This window comes from Eleutherodactylus coqui, chromosome 2 (assembly GCF_035609145.1).
Source record: "Eleutherodactylus coqui strain aEleCoq1 chromosome 2, aEleCoq1.hap1, whole genome shotgun sequence".
Classification (NCBI taxonomy): domain Eukaryota; kingdom Metazoa; phylum Chordata; class Amphibia; order Anura; family Eleutherodactylidae; genus Eleutherodactylus; species Eleutherodactylus coqui.
Window position 1 is genome coordinate 209,860,732 of NC_089838.1, and position 17,894 is coordinate 209,878,625.

Sequence of the window (17,894 nt, forward strand, 5' to 3'; positions counted from 1 at the left end):
CGCGGCGGCGGTGGGCGGAGCGGTGATTTCACGCTATCTTCCGCTGTGCTACAGCGGAAGATAGCGTGAGCGGACGGCATCCATTGACTGCAATGGAAGCCGGCCGCGCGTACACCCGCGGCAAATAGAGCTTGCCGCGGGTGAGGATGGGACATTTCACGGTGCGGAATTCCGCGATGGAATTCCGCACCGTGAGCATTGAGCTATTAGGTTCAATATAACCTAATAGCTGCGGGCAACGCGGCGGATTTTCGCCGCGTATTACGTCCGTGGGAAGGAGGCCTTTTTATTTCTTGTTCTTTGCTGTGCTCTTTTATGTGACATATAGGACTGTTTCTTACTACATTTTTTCAGGGTTTTTTTGTTTTGTTTTACTAGGGGCAATGTGTATAAAAAGTTATTAATACAAAAATACAGTATACGGGCTTATTTAGACGGGCGTATATCGGCTGGGTTTTCACGCCCGGCCAATATATGCTGCCTCTCTGATGCATTGGATTACAATGCATCAGTGCACAGGGGCGTATTTCCGTGGCGTAAAAGCTTCCTATGGGAGCCTATGTTAGCTGTCGGAGAAGGGAGCTGGGAGGGAGTTTAGCAGCGTGACTGCTAAACTCCCTCCCCATTCTCTTCTCCTCTTCGCCTCTTGCCGCTGTTTCCAATTTGAGGGGCGGGATGGGGGTGGAGTTAAGCTCAGCCCACCACGCCCCTCCTATTGTTGGCTGCGGACAAGGGGCGGGGAGGGAGCTTAGCTTCACCCACATCCCTACCCCTCCCATTGCAAAGGGAAGGAAAGAGGAGGTGAGCCAGCGAGGGGAAATGTCTCCCCAGGCCCCACGGCATTGCGGCCTCGGCATATATGCGCTGGCCCTTTGCCGTTCAGGCATTTTTACGGTGCTGGCGGGCACACATAAAACTCCTACAGCCATGTAAATGAGCCCTAAGAATGGGTTCCCCATGTTGTTTCAGACATTTTGATACATAAATTGGCCAGTCTCAGCTTACAGGACTGCTAGGGTAATGGTTTAAGTTGCAGTGAGGAGGTTTTTTGTAAATAAACAGTATTTGTGTTTTAGGCCTCCTGCACACGAACAGATTTGAATTGCGGAATCCATGATCGGCATTCGCACGGACGATCCACTGTAATATTCGCCCATCGGAAGGCATAAACTTCCGCAACTTCAAGCAGACATGCGAATGCGAATTGCAGTTTTTATCGAGCTGAAAAAAATCGCAGCATGCTCGGATTCTGCACAGATGGGTTCCATTGATCTCTATCGACGCATTCGAATCGCAGTGCATCCGCAATCACAGTTTGGCACAGATTTGTAGGCAGATAGTTCGCAGGTTGCTAGGAGACCACATAACAAAATGAATAAAAGGAAGCAGGAATGCGGGGGAAATGCAGGACAGATTTTTTCAAGAGCAGACCATTGTCCAGTGCAGCAGCCAGGGGATTCAATATGGGATTGGATAGGGGCAGGTTCATTGCTCTCCCAAGTCGAGAGCAGTATGCCGTTCTGATGGCGGTTCTAAGCTCCCTGCACCACAAAAGCACAAGAGAATGTCGTCTCAGCATTAAACTTTTGTGTAAAAGGCTTTTTCCAGGGGGTTGGGCAAAATTCTGATATAATCACATGTTTGCGATATTTTTTCCTCACGGAAAAATGATCACATCCATGATTGTCCACAAACACTCGCAAATTGTTTCTCTGATGAATCGCAGGGCTTCCGCTTGCAGAATCCGACCCGTTCGTGTGCAGGTGGCCTTAGTCTATAACTTTTTTTTTCACTTATTTTAGTTTATTGTTTTAAACCTCTATGTCTCCCATGACGTCATATGAGACCTACTGGTGGACATTCACAATGTAATTTCTTTTTCCTATTTTGCAGTTTTCCACTGTAACTGTATGAATTGGAACTGCAGTTACAGGGAAAACCATCCCCCTATAGTGACAATAGTCACTGGCAGGGCTGATGTGGTAAAACCCAGGAGCTCTGTCATGTCAGGGGTTGCCGGTGATCACCGGGTCCAAAAGTGGAAATGGCACTGCCATTACCTCTATTCACTACTTAGGGCTCATTGAGTGCTGTGTAGGCTGGAGAAGAGAATACAGAAACAGCTAAAAAATCTCCTGCTAGATTGCATGAGCAAAAGCTTTAGGCCTCTTTCACACAGGCTACAAAATCATTGCTCCTCACGTGTCTCCCCTGAAGCTCCCTGCAGTTGCTTGAAGTCTCCTTCAGAGTTTCCTGCCCGAGTCTTTGAAAATCCCCGCCTCCAGGAAGCTCTGCCTCTGATTGGTTCTCGATCACTGGCTCAGCCAATCAGAGCCAGTGCTGGATGAACCAATCACAGCCATTCAATGATTTAATAAATGACTGTGATTGGTGCCTCAAGCGCTGGCTCTGGTTGGCTGAGCCACAGCGCTCGTGAACCAATCACAGCCAGCCCTTCTTGGAGACGGGCATTTTGATCCTCCAATCCAGGAAAGGCTGGCAGAAGACTGAAGATGAGTGACATGGCGCTTCAGGGGAGAAGACGCGCTCTGGAGTTGATTGCGCCTCTTAGGTGATGTATTATTACTTTTTTATTTTTTCCTGCAGCTAGGGCTTAGTTTAGGGCTTAGTTTAGGGCTTTTACAGTAGGTTTCTCCTGCCATCATACGACGCGGCTGCCGCCAACGGACTGGCGTCTGCTGTAGGCACCACATGTTATAACGTACGGACCATTGGGTCTATTACAATCCTTTGACTCTTGGAGCGCCGGGAAACCTTTTTTCCTATCCTGCTATCCTGTGAAGTTATCCACAAGATAGGTGAGAATTGATTGATGACTGGGTAAGTCTAACCGCTGGGACACTGTCCCAAGTAAATGGAGCGGTGGTATGCATGCATAACCACCACTGCATTTACTGTGTATTGAGACAGCCGAGCACATTGCTTGGCTATTTCCGTTAGCCCATAGAAGTGAATTGAGTGGTAGACATGCATGCACACGGCCACACCATTTACTAGGGGACTCCGTTCTGATGATCATTGAGGGTTACAGCGATGTGTCCACCCTCCCCTGCAATTATATATTTAACACCACTGGTGTAACTATAGGGAATGCAGTTGCACCCGGGCCCAGGAGCCTTAGGGGGCCCATAAGGCCTCTCTTCTCCATATAGGGAACCCAGTACTGTGAATAAAGTATTATAGTTGGGGGCCCTGTTACAGGTTTTGCATTGGGGCCCAGGAGCTTCAAGTTACACCTCTGTGTTAAGCGGTTAAGAGAAGTTGGGGGGTCCCAAGATAAACTTTTGCACCCGGGCCCATGTTCCTTTAGCTATGCCCCTGTTTAACACTTATCCTGTGGGTAGATAATACATGTCTTTTCTGTGATAACCCTTTTATTAAGGATGCAGGTATAATATCCTAGGCTGTACTACATCAAATGCACATCTACAGCAGTCTATGTAGTGATTATGCTCTGTTCAACCTGCAGAATAATAAGAAATTAATGATCTTTTTTTTTTTTGCCGCGCAATTTGAGAACCAAAACCAAAGCAGAGTATGTCACTTGGTGGGCCAGTTCGACAAGTTTGTGAGGCCTACTGTTATCCTACTTTGTATACAGGTTTAAAGAAAATATAGGATCTCCTTATAAGAGTAGAACCCTTTACAAGCCACACTGCTGTCCCTGAAAGTGATATTTATATGCTTTAAATTGCTCAAGTGAAAGAGGAGTCTTGGGTTATTCGCAAATTTACCTTGTGCAAAAGTGAAAACAGTGGGAGACATAAAACTCAAATGCCAAAACGTAGCCAGGTACAGAGCCTTGGAAGATCAGATCTGAGGTCCTTTAATTAATCCTCAAGAGTTCCAAGTGTCATCACTATTTTTTTTTACCTCTCTTACAATATTAACTACAAGAAGAGGAAAATCTTGGCCTACTTGCACACAGGCTTTAGGTTACAATACACAACCTCACTTCGGTATGCTCTGGAAGTTGCCACAAAGCTTAGGCTTATAACAGGAAACATATTATTCGATACCCTGTCATTAAACAAGCTGCTTAAATCCAGAAGTGCACGGTGATCCTTATGAAACCTATTGAACTGTAAGCTAAACCATCATATTGTCATAAAAACAGGTTTTGCCTACTAACAACTGTGGCCAATACCAGGTGCCTGAGCTGACTAGATTTTATTACTCAGTACCTCCAAATCAGCCTATATCATGTGAAACTCCAGTTAGGAACTACTTTAAAGGGATTGTCCAGTTGTAAAGCATTAATAGTCTATCAGTGGGGGTTTGCCGCCCGTGGCTCTCAGCGATCATATGTTCACTTCTGCTTGTGCATGGAGCTGATTTCTGCAAGAAGCAAACAGCTTCATTCTCTCTGTAGTGGTGAGGCCTGGTATTACGGGCTAAGTTACTATTTAAGTAATTGAGAACTTAAAGGGGTTGTCCCGCGCCGAAACGGGTTTTTTTTTTTTTCAACCCCCCCCCCCCCCCGTTCGGTGCGAGACAACCCCGATGCAGGGAAGTAAAGGAAGCTTACCGGAGCGCTTACCTTAATCCCCGCGCTCCGGTGACTTCAATACTTACCGCTGAAGATGGCCGCCGGGATCCTCTGTCTTCGTGGACCGCAGCTCTTCTGTGCGGTCCACTGCCGATTCCAGCCTCCTGATTGGCTGGAATCGGCACGTGACGGGGCGGAGCTACACGGAGCCGCTCTCTGGCACGAGCGGCTCCATAGAAGACTACAGAAGACCCGGACTGCGCAAGCGCGGCTAATTTGGCCATCGGAGGGCGAAAATTAGTCGGCACCATGGGAACGAGGACGCTAGCAACGGAGCAGGTAAGTAGAAAACTTTTTATTACTTCTGTATGGCTCATAATTAATGCACAATGTATATTACAAAGTGCATTATTATGGCCATACAGAAGTGTATAGACCCACTTGCTGCCTCGGGACAACCCCTTTAATATTGTAACTTGTAAAATATCAAGCCAGGCCACCGCAGTGAAAACAAAGCTGTCTGCTTCCTGCAGGAATCAGCTCCAGCACGAGCACACCAGCAGTGAACAGAATATTGGTGGGGGCCCCGAGTGGCAAACCCCTGCAGATATACTATTGATGGTTTATCCAAAGGATAGGCCATTAATAGTTTACAACTGGGCAACTACTTTAAGGATTATGAAATATAATTTTACCGGAATCCCTACCCACACAACTACCCTTGGTAGATCCAAGCAAGCATAGTGCAGAAATAGTTATGCATTAAATAGCTGAACCCAAACAAGGTGTTGCCTGGTATTCTTCACTGAGACTTTCCTGAACTTTCATGAAATAGGTTGTCCAGGAAGTTGGAACCCTTACTCAGACCTATGATGTAAGAACCTCCACCAGTTTTAACACCAGGTCACATGGTATAGATTCTCACTATGCCCGTCACGCCATCAGCCATGACAGAGCAGGGGGATTAGCTTAGTTATTTAGATGAGCGGAACATCCAGCCCCATCCAATGACATTATGGGTACAGAGATTGTCTACATCACATGACCTGGTGTCAGAACTGAGCCAGAAGTGAAGGTTATGACAGCGCAGGTCTGGGTAAGGGTTCCTTCTTCCTGAACAATCCTTTTACTGTTGATTTTATTTGTAAAGGTACAGTTAAGCTACCTTCACACAGGCAAGAAAATCGTGCAAGATTTGTGTGCTGCGATACGCACAAATCTTATCGAAATATGAACACGATTCTTTTGAATGGGGTCATACATATGAGCGATGTTTTTCCGCATGGCACAGCAATGCAGGAAACAAATTGCAGCATGTTCTATCTTTCTGTGTGCTCTCACATCACATCGCCCATTGTTGTCAATGGGGCCAGCAGCAGCATTGCACCATGTGCTAGGCGCATGCAATGCAATGCAAGGTTGAAAACAATGGGAGAAACTCTGAAGTGCTGCAAAATTGTTTTAACATAAAAATGCCTCGCATCTGTGGGAAATTCACATGGTGGGGAGCGTAATATGGGGACAGGATTCACTGCCCCATATCGCGCTCATCCGTGTGAAGTTAGGCTTATGAATATGGTCTTAGCAAGAAAATGCTAAAAGTTATTAATTTACTTTTTAATACAGTCACCATCCATATCAATATCACACCTATACCTTTATATATGCCACTATTCTAGCCAGCTCGGATGTGGATATTGATTTAGGGCTTATTCACAGGAGTGTATATCGGCCGCCGTTTTCACGGCTGGCCGATATACACTACCATCTGAGGTGTCTTCCACCTTCCCTTACCCACAACGACTCTGCCTCTCTCCTCCCCTCTGGCTGTTTGCAATAGGAGAGGGAGGGACGGGGCAGAGCTAAGCTTCCATCCCCTCTCCGCCCCTTGTCCTGAGCCAGCAATGGGAGGGGGTGGGATGGGGGTGGAACTTACCCCCCCCCCTTCCATTGCAAACAGCCGGAGGGGAGGGGAGAGGCAGAGTGCCGGTAAGGGGGAGGGAAGGGGGAAGACAGCTCAGATGGTAGCATATATCAGCCGGACGTGAAAACGGCGGCCGATATACGCTCCTGTGAATAAGCCCTGAGGTTGTGGTTTGGATCTTCACAATAGCCCTCTATGAAGGCTGAACACACATAGACCCATATTTATTAGTCTCCATGAGCCAATCTTTTGGTGTACTTTCAGTGAAAATAGTTGCATATACTGTATATACGTCATATGAAGAATTTACATTAAACAGAATTACTATTTGTGCCACTTTGTGATTCGTGTTAACTAATCTGACATGGTTATGGGCAGAGCTGATTTTAGCCATACTTATGAAATATACATTTTTATACACACACATGCTCTGCATGCCACTAGCGGGCTATGATGAAAGGTACGCCACAAGCACCACGTCTTCTCCAATATAAAGTGTGATGAATCTCATGCACAAGGAATCTCAAGCTTTGTCCCTCTGCAGGCAGGTGCTTTTGCCTTTGTGATCTTGTAACATAAGCAGTGACGTTGAAAGCTAATTAGATAATCACCAAAATAAATGTTATAAATGCAGCAGCCGCATAGCAGCCAAAATTTCACTCCGACATGTGGTTTTACTGCAAGCCGGTATGGTTTTTAAATGGACTGTTAATGTCCGTGTGGTTTTGCAAAACCATGTGGACATTAACGATCAATTGGAAAATTGTATTGCTTTGCAATAAAGCCCCATGTCAACACGATTTTCAGCTACATCGCATCTGCTGGTCTCTACCCTGCTGCCACCTTGCACTGCTGTCACCACAGTCATGACGGCTAATGCAAGTGCCGCGAATTCTTCTCCACTAGATGTCGCTCTGATTTCTGAAGCTCTAATATTCGACATCTGAGTGCTCTCATTAACATTTTAGCATCAATGGGAGGATTGAGTCAGCAGCAAACAAACTCTTTCTCGCTGTCTTGCACTGAGAAGCATGGCTAGTAAAAAGTTCTTAAAAAGCAGGCACCATGGGTACTACTAATGGCACACAATGTAAATACAACCCTTGTCCCATCACCTCAGCCATGTGTATACAAGAATTAATGTTGGAAATACCTTTAGCTGACAAAAGCATATAGCATATGCATTAATCTTGAAGCTAAGAAAGCATGCTTTTATACCTTGTAGGCTATTAACCCTGTAATAACCAGGCACTTAAAACACCGTTTAGCACTTTTCAGGATGCACTAGTATAAATTGCTTTTTTTACAACTAGTACAACTAGAAAATCATGATATATTGCTAAGATATGCCATTACATTCGGATTGGTGGGGATCCAACTTCAATATGGCTCTGCTGCAGTTACTTGCATATCAGATAGCTCTGAGTGCCACTAAAAAAACAGTAAAGGAGCTGCATCATTCTGAAGTTCATTGGTAGATGAACCCCCACCAATCAGGAAATGCAGGCATATCCCAGAGATATATTGTATACCCCTTTAAGAATTTCTATGTTAGGCTATATGTTTTAGTACTACCAGGTGTAAAATTTGTGAAAATGAAACAAATTTATCATTTTTTTAAATTACTCCTTTAGTTATTAATGGCTCAAAGTTACCTTATGATACCAGGGTTATGTTACCCTTTCTTTACCTTCTGCACCTTCCAAGGCCAAGACTGTATTATACCTAATGGACATCATAGTACAACTAAGGGTCACACAATTTCCAGATAAATAGCCATATACAGTGCCAAAACATACAGCACATATAACACCTAAATAATGCCACATAATGTCCATTTAGGTAATGGCGAAAAGTGCCCCATTAGCACCTTGAAGTACCTAAAGGATATTGCAGCTTCCTAATGATAACATGTCATGGTGCGCCACCGCAGCAGCTATCTGTGGCTCACGTGCTACTGCGATCAGTCAATGTTTACATTGCTGTAGCAGACGCCGCATCCTCCTTAGTGCAGTCTCTAGCTTCTGCCCATAGGGCACACATATGCTCCTGTCCCCATGCTTATAGGGCCAGTGCACACTCTACTAAATTTTCCCCAACCTATCCCCTATCATCCCTGGCTATATTAGGCATCTCTGCTAAAGGCTAATTTCATATAAGCGAGTGTGATATCAGGCCGTGAATCGCTCTCGCTAACATGCAATTTCGCCACAGTTTTATCAAAAACGCCTCGCATTAATTCGGAGAAGTATCGATCCACCGGCGCGGCTGTCAGCGGAGGATCGCGGAGTGTCTCCCATTGTTTTCAATGGGGAAACCTCGCATCGCACCGCATGCACCTAGCTCATGAGGCAATGCTGCCGCCGGCTCCATTGAGATCAATGGGTGTCGCAATGCAAGGGCACACCCAAAGATAGGAAATGCCATGATTTTTTCCCACACATTGCATCACGGTGCAATGCTGGGGAGAAAAAAAAATCGCTCATCTGAATGAAACCATTGGCTAAGTCTCCTGGTTACATCTCTGCTAACACCCTCGGATACTGTGCCTTGTGTAGCATCAGCAACTAATTGAGACTACTTCTGCAAGTAATGGCCTGGGGACCCCACAGCGAAGACCAGATCCAATTAAATGGGTAAAGGGTGAATACTGGGGTACCCCAGGAGCTGCCTGTAGATTTAGCCCAAAGCATAATCAGTGTGTGACAAAGTGGATCCACATTTGCTCTCTCATAGCAGCTCATAGAGATAACCACTAGTAGAGCCAAAAAAAAGCTACCAAACATTTTAAAAAGTTTTCTTTGACTACTAAATCTGCCTATACATCTTACTTGCATTCATGTAATGTTTTTGAAACAGAATTTCCCAAATCATGTCACACAGCGCAAATTTATGTTTATGAACCTACATTTAAAGGGGTTGTCTCACGGCAGCAAGTGGGGTTATACACTTCTGTATGGCCATATTAATGCACTTTGTAATATACATCGTGCATTAAATATGAGCCATACAGAAGTTATTCACTTACCTGTTCCGTTGTTAGCATCCCCGTCGCCATGGATCCGTCTAATTTCGTTTCCTTCTGGCGTTTTTAGACGCGCTTGCGCTGTGTGGTCTTCTGCCTGGTGAATGGGGCCGCTCGTGCCGGAGAGCCGGTCATCGTAGCTCCGCCCCGTCACGTGTGCCGATTCCAGCCAATCAGGAGGCTGGAATCGGCAATGGACCGCACAGAGCCCACGGTGCACCATGGGAGAAGACCCGCGGTGCATCGTGGGTGAAGATCCCGGCGGCCATCTTGGTGAAGGAAGAAGTAGGAAGAAGGAAGACGTCGCAGAGCGGGGATTCGGGTAAGTAATATATATATTTTTTTTTTTAACACATCCCTTGGGGTTGTCCTGCGCCGAACGGGGGGCCTATGGAAAAAAAAAAAACCGTTTCGGCACGAGACAACCCCTTTAATATGTTGGGGAATCGCTTGTAAGCAATTTCAATAATAATTTATTATGGAATAACTATTTTTGCGATTCCCTAATATGTTAGTGTCCTCCTTTTTGTATAATAGACATGCTGATGACAAGAAGCGACTTTTCAGCAGTTGTTTTTCGGTTGCTCATATACCACCTTCTGGCAGTGGAATATGAGTGTATAACATCCACTCAAACCAGAGAAAAAATGATCTTTAAATTTTCCACATTTTCCTCAAGAATATCAAAGTCAACAAAGATTCATAATTTTGTTTTACTGTGTTTTCTTGTAAGTTTCGGTCTAGAGGGCATCTTCATTTCTCATATTCCAGCATTTCTTACCAGTGGAACTGATAGCACAGCGATGATCCCATACCTTCCATTTCTATAAGAAAAGAGAACTACACTGGTGCCTTGGCTTAAGAGTTTAATTCGTTCCGTGATGGAGCTCTTAACTCAAAACACTCTTATCTCAAATCAATTGTGCCCATTGAAATGAATTGAAATGCCATTAATCTGTTCCGGACCTCCTCAAAAATAAGTCCTAACTACACTACATGTAAAAAAAAACATCAATACCTACCTACTGCTGGCGTTCCAGTCCTCACCGCGGGCTGCTGCGTCTTTGTTCTCCTCCTGCTGCTGCTGCTCCTGCTGCGTTCTCGTTCTTGTCCTCCTCCTGCTGCTGCATCCTCACCCTCCTTCTGCTCCTGCTGCCTTCTGCTGCAGCTGTCTCCTCATTCACCTCCTGCTGCTGCTTTTCCTGCTTCTTCTTCCTCCTTCTGCTGCTCCTGCTTCTTCTTCCTCCTCCTGCTGCTCCTGCTTCTTCTTCGTCCTCTTGCTGCTCCTGCTTCCTCCTCCTCCTGCTGCTCTTGCTTCCTCTTCCTCCTCCTCCTGATTCCACCTCCTTCTCCTCCTGCTGCTCCTCCTTCCTCCTGCTCCTTCCTCCTCCTGCTTCTTCCTCCTCTTGCTGCTTCTGCTTCCTCCTCGCGACCACGTCCTCCTCCACGTTGACAGAGCATTTCTTCCTGGAAGCGCAGCTTGAATTCTCCGCCTCCAGCAAGCTAATGCTCTGATTGATTAATCCAGCGCCACACCAGCCAATGAAAGCCGGCGCTGCTCTAACCAGAGCAAAATTGCAGCAAAAATTTTTAAATCTTTTAAAACTTTTAAATCAGAGCAAGAATTGGAGAGACAACCTGCTCGCAAGTCAAGTAGCTCGCAAGCTGAGGCACTCGTAAACCAAGGTATCACTGTATTGCCAAGTCATGTTGGTAAATCTGATTATACAATATTAAATCATTGAGTAGCTTCCGACACATGGCATAGCTCTTAGCCCAGTCATTGCCATGAGTGAAAATATATAATTCTTAACATTTTCCTCTTCGACACGGCACCATGTGGAGGCACTATATGGTGGTGCACTGTGTGCCTACAACTTTGTAGCATGAAGCCATAGGGACTCTATGTGCCACCTTACAGACTTTATGTACATAGTTCATAAAGCGTAAAAGGGTTTCTGAGTTTTCAAAAATTGATGGTCTACCCATAAGTGTTCACCATGCAGGATAGTGCAATAGGGAATCGGGCAATATTTTAATATTGGGACTTGAACTTGCAATCACTTGATCAATTGTAAATGCAACTTAAAACATCTGGGCTCCAATGATAAATCTGTAAGGCCTCATGTCCATGGTAAAAGGAAGATTTAAAATCCGCAGCGTTTTTCCCGCACGCGGAACCGCACCCCATAGGGATGCATTGGACACCCGCAGGTAGTTAAATACCTGCAGATGTCATTTTCCCCTTGAGGAGCGGATTGCGTGGAAAAAAACTGCGGCATGCTCCATTTTAGTGTGGGTCTCCCGTGGGGACGGCTTCCGCAGGCATCTATTGAAGCCTATGGAAGCCGTCTGGATCCACGGTACACCCGCGCCTGAATTTCTGCTCTCCGCGCGCGGGAGGGCAGGCGTTTAAAAAAAAATGGAGTGCCCGGCGCATGCGCTTGGCACGCTGCCGGTGTGCCGAGCACATCCGCCAGGCCGAAGAAAGAAGATCCAGCCGCGACGGAGGGCAGGTCCGCAGCGTCTGGACAGGTGAGTAAATTCTTCTTTTTAGCCTCATGCCCCCGGGAAAGGAGAGACCCGCTGCGGGATTCTCCATGAGGAATCTGCAGCGGGCCTGATTTTCCCCGTGGACATGAGGCCTAAGAGTGCCCTCCCCCCTCTCGCCCCGGCTATTATATATTATTGATAGTACTGGTTTCCTATGGTGGAACATGGACCTTTTGTGCACCTTCAGGCTCTAGGACCTTGGTAAAACCATAATGCTGCATCCCTTTAGTTACGCCTCTAGGTCCCTTGGACTATGCTATTATGCCATCAGAGAACTATATACCTGATGGAACCAACAATGACACTAGTGTGAACACAGTCTAAAAGAAGATTTCAGTTTAAAATAGGCAATCTTTGTATTTATATATATATATGTATATATATATATATATAGTGTTTGTTTCCTCTCCAGTTTACGTTTTTGCCAGTCTAATACGTTTAGTCATTTTCCCCTTCACAATCTTAGCCATAAATAATAAATAATGAGCATTGCATTCCTTCTTCCAGTTGGGCATAAATGCCTCATTCCAGAGATAATTTGCAGGCATCTCCTAGTCCCTTGGTGACATTTGAGTTAAATCACCGCCCTCCCAGCCTAAATGTTCCATGTTCTACTTAATGAAGTTAAGGTCAATTTCCTCTGATTTTTAAAGAGGCCTGTCATGTCTCTATTTGACTTCTCTGTCACATATTCAATTGAACAGTTTAGTACAAATGTATTTGTTTCAGAATTCCCTGTGTCAGAATCCATTACCTCATGTGACAGAATGCAGGAAGAAAACACTTTTGCAAACAAGGCGCCAGTTTAATTGTGACCAGATTTTTCTAAAAATCAACATAGGTGGAAAACGCCTTTAATTTATTTTTTAAACAAAGTTTTGTGGATTGTTCTGTTTTTCCTGGAAGCATTTCATTAATTTATCATGCTTGTTAGGAAAATTGTGATAAGGCCTAAAGCAGATAAATTGACATTGACTTCCGAAGCTTTATTTTCCTTTTCTCAGAGGCTGTTCGAGGGACATACTTAAAATAGCCAAATGATGTATAACTGCTGTCTATATGTAAAGATAACAACTTGTATAACGGCTTCCAGATTTTGTATCTTTTTTTTTTTTTTTAGAGTTTTATGATGTTTTATGAATTTTCTCTGAAGCTTTATCCATACTAAATATACAACAAAAAATACCGGTAGAGATGGGGGAGTAATAGAAAACAGTATAAACAATAATTCTTCTTTCAGATTACCCCTCAGATTCAGATTTTCCCTCTCCAATAGCAGTTTCTTTGTAATTTCCATCTTCTGTGCAGAAAACTGCATAGGGGTGGAAACCAGGGCAAAATCTGAACGGCACCTTAGGGGCCTTCTCACATAGTTTTTGTCCCAGTTAGTCTTTTACACTGGATAAAAAACTGACAGGAACAGAAACTATGAAAGACGAAAACCAAAGAGGTCTCTGTCTCACATATTCAGTCCTGTGATGCTGTCCAGGTTTCTGGAGAGAAGATGGAAGCCAGGACGGGACCAGCACTAGTTTCAAAAACACAATGTAATTAACCTACCTTAAAAGATCCGTAAGTAAATTTATAAAGTACATCTATACTCATCAAAAACATAAAAACCCAAGTTATTCAGGTTTAGTTTGGGCACTGACGATGGCCATGTATGTGCCTAGAGACCTATTGATGAGCGCCTCAATCCTGCTGTTGTGATGGCCTGGTGGGCCATCAGATATGACAGTCGGTCACCGCTAGTAGTGGTATGAGGGACAATGACAGCTCAGCGATATGTTCAGGACATCCTGCAGCCACGTGTTCCTCTCATGGCGGCTTCCAAGAGGCATTTCCCAGCAGGATAATGCTCGGCCGCACACACAAGGGGATCACAGGAATGTCTCCACAACATTGTCACAATTCTGTGGCTGCCCGGTCACCAGATTTATCACCAGTAGGACATGTATTGGACCATCTGGGATGCCAACTTTGGCAGCCTATGGGTTTTCACAATCTAGAGGCTCAGTTACAGCAAAAGTGGAGTGATATGCCGCATGATACCATACGAAACCTGTATGTCTCCATGCCCTCCTGTATCACATATTGCATCGAAGCTAGAGGCAGCCCAACAGGGTATTAGAGCCTCCCTTCAAGTTTTCAGTTTTCTGCAAAAATGATCCTTTTGCTCTGACATTGTAATCACTTACCTAGGTGCTTGACAATGAGTGTAATGGACATTACTGTGTGTGTAATCCAAAATATTAAAATATTGCACTTTTTATCCTGAAATTCTGTAAAAAAGAAAACCCAATACCAGAATTCCATTTTTTTGTCACATCACCTTTCCTAAATATTGAATAAAAAGTAACCAAAGCTTATAGAGAGAAGGGAGTCGCCAGTGGCCCCATCAGACCTTTGCAAAGCAATGACGGGGTGCAGATGGTTATCGTAGCACCCCAGGGCCTGTTGATGGCTCCCAGAATGGTCATGTATTTAAGACTATTAAGTCATCACTACTCCCCATTTCCTCTTACACACAAACCTTAGTTGTATGACCCTGGCAGGCACCCAAAGTATGTCACTTGGAAATTGTGAAATTGTCAGTTGGTGAGTTTATCTGTACCTAAAGGGCTTGTAGTACTATGCAGGTATATACAGAGAAATACTCTTTTATTAAGCATTGCCTCCCAGCACAGGGTTACTCTCCTCAATTAATTAACTGGGATAGCATGTATTACTAACACAGTTACCCCTCAACACGCAGCATGTCTAGTGTTTCTAGGTACTTCTTTCATGAACACTATGCTAAACTAGACACTTTGGAGGTGATAATAGTGGAGAGGGTTAAAAAACCAGCCCAGGGAATTGGAAACTTGCGCTCCTCGTGATTTTGGATAATGATCTGAGATTGCAGTTATCCTAAAGGTTTAAATCATAAGACAGATTTTTCACATTTTTATTGAGTCATGTCTGTGATGAGTTATTATGGTAATTTCTGCTTCACTATATTGAATTTATAGGTTATATCATTATTGAATTCAAATTAGAAGGTGGGGTTGTAATGGATTCTTTGCTACAAAGGAGCTGCCAGTTTATCTCTGGCCAATGCCATGATTGATGGCACCTTTACATTGGACAATTGATGGCTACATAAGCACCCAATAACTGTCCCATAAACTATCACTTGTGTGCTTTTACACAGGAGCAATAGTTGCTGAGAGAATGGAGGTTGGATCTCTTCCAACCGCCCGCCGGCATGCATTGCAAACAGGCAGCCATTCATAGATTGATGACTGCCTGTTTACATGGGCCAATAGTTGCTTGGTTTATTGGTGAGCTAAAACCAAGCAATTCCGACAAGTGAGCAATTTCTGATGCAGTGCCCTGTCGGTGGCCATGTGTATACGGAACAAATATCACTCAAATTCACTATTTCCCGCGATTATTCTGGTGATAGTCTCCCCGTGTAACTGTTGCTTAAAGGCTCATATCCATGACTGTATTTTCACCGCGAATTATGCGTGCATTGCATGGCCATGTGATACGCAGCGAATGGAGTCAATGAAAGTCAATGGACTTGTGTGTGTAGACACTGTGTATTAATATGTACAAGAAATACATTGTACCACACAGCGTGAGCCCTATACATTGGCAGAGTAGAAATGCTGTGTACATGCAATACATCTGCCTTCTCACATGTTGCAATAAAGTTTGGTTTTAATTTTCACCCTGAAGTGTCAGAGATAACTCTCTCTTCTGCCTATGTAGTATATACTCTAATTGGCTTCCTGTATAATATCACATGCAACATAGTAACATAGTTCGTAAGGCCGAATGAAGACAATGTCCATCTAGTTCAGCCTGTTTATCCTCCGGTGTTGTTGATCCAGAGGAAGGCAAAAAAAAACCAAGAGCAGAAGCCAAATAGCCCTTTTGGGGAAAAAATTCCTTCCCGACTCCCTGATGGCAATCAGACTGTTCCCTGGATCAACCCCTAATAGTTCCTACCTGCATGCATCCAGATTTACTTAGATTTTAGGGTTCATACTAGTGATCCTGCAGTTCAGAAAACTGCAATTCTCGATCAGATGTCTAAAATATTGTCTATTAACAGAAAGTGGTTATAGTTTAGATGGCTGATAAGAATACAGAATTTGTAAGTCTACTCTGTTGAAAAAACACATCTGCCAAAAACAGCGCAAATGAGAACCCAGCCTAAGGGCACATTCACACGTGCATTAACGATGTGGAAGTAATCTACTGCAGCAGTCCAAAGTTACATTCTAAAGTCATCCCAGGCGCACAATGCAGTACAATACTATGCAGCTTTCTGTGGAATGACATGCCCATCACAGATTTGCCACATTTTTCTCGGCATTAAAAAATACAGTTTTAATGAATGAGAGCCATCAATTAAAACTGCATGCATTTACATTTTTTTTTTTCGTTTTTTTGGAATAGCTGCAGCTGGCTGAACATTATATTATATTCTGATGCTCCGTTGAGGTAACCATGTGTACACGAGCTCTCTGGATATACTAAGTACTTATTACTTTGTTTACCGCCTCAGCAGGCGACTGTCTCTCTCCTCCCACCTTTCCATCAATTATCCACCTGCTACAAGTCATGTGATCCCTTGTCGAAAACTGACCTGGGAACATGAGACCTGGGAGAAGAGGGTGAATTGATACAAGTGTAGGGAGGGGCAGAAACATACTAGTGTACAAGAAGATCAGCGCTGTACCAAGAAGCTACAGAAAACGAGAAACTGGTTTTCTTGCAGCGTACATTGATGTAGTAATAAAAGTCATTTCTTTGAATTGTAGATCATTGTGTGAAGTTCATTTATTTTGTATATATGCACAACCTAAATCATAAGGCTGGGTGACAAATGTCTTGGTAATTCTTATGTACGGCACATAGTATAACCTTTCTTGTTTGCATGCTAGATACTGGAGGGTGACACCGCTATTATCACCAGCGATGCCTTGCACACTGTGGATGACGACTCTGCGCCCGAAGACATTGTATATTCGTTCATCCTACCGTCCAATGGAGATGTGATTGTCAGGGGCTTCCCGGGTAGAGTTCTGAACTTCTCACAAAGGGATTTGGAACTGGGAATGGTGCAGTTCATGCATAGAGGTGAGATAGCTCAGCTAGCAATATTTGTATAGATCTTTTCATTGACCAGAAAGTAGGTACATGGGCAGTTGAAAGCAGGTAAGTGAACATTATTGAGTGCAAGTGGCTGTCAGCTTAGTAGATGGGGGTGATAGGCGAGTAATTACCTAGAGATGAGCGAGCGTACTCGGTAAGGCGATATACTTATACCTGCTGGCTCGTCCCTGAAGATTCGGGGGGGTTGCAGAGGGGATCGGGAGGGAGAGAGAGAGGGATCTCTCTCACTCTCCTCCCCGCTCCCCCTTGCTGCCCTGAGCTGCCCCCGACCCCCGCGCCCCCCCCCCCCCCCCCCCGAATCTTCAGGGACGAGCCAGCAGGTACTCAAAAAAGGCGATGCTCTCTCGAGTATATCGCCTTACCGAGTATGCTCGCTAATCTCTATTATTAACCTTTCACACAGAATGCAGTATACCACCACAGTGTTGCAAAATATGCCGTCCCGGAATTCCGCACCAAGATCTGCATGGCTAACTGTGGATTTTGATGCAGAATTGCCAGCAGCATTCTGCTATTTCAAATTCCACATCACAGTCCATATGTGACTTTTGGTGCAGAATATTCCGCAGAAGGGCATATTTGGCAATGCTACTGTGGAATATTCCGTCATGTGTGAACGGTCCCATATACAATGAGAAGCAGGACAGTGCAGATAGCATTTGGTTCATCTAGATAATGGGATGACTATGAACAGTTCAGAGGAGTAATGC

General features: G+C 44.5%; 1 protein-coding gene and 1 long non-coding RNA gene across 2 annotated transcripts in view; one reads left to right on the forward strand and one right to left on the reverse strand.

The window, feature by feature from the left end:
• The window catches only part of CSPG4 (chondroitin sulfate proteoglycan 4), a 123,984-nt gene that overhangs the window by 95,738 nt on the left and 10,352 nt on the right, over positions 1-17,894 (forward strand). Inside the window, exon 6 of the mRNA XM_066592385.1 lies at positions 16,953-17,148. Coding sequence (XP_066448482.1) covers positions 16,953-17,148 — 196 coding nt within the window. The remainder of the gene's footprint in view (positions 1-16,952; positions 17,149-17,894) is intronic.
• Positions 1-17,894, reverse strand: part of LOC136612196 (uncharacterized) — a 110,598-nt gene that overhangs the window by 89,896 nt on the left and 2,808 nt on the right. The window lies entirely within an intron of this gene.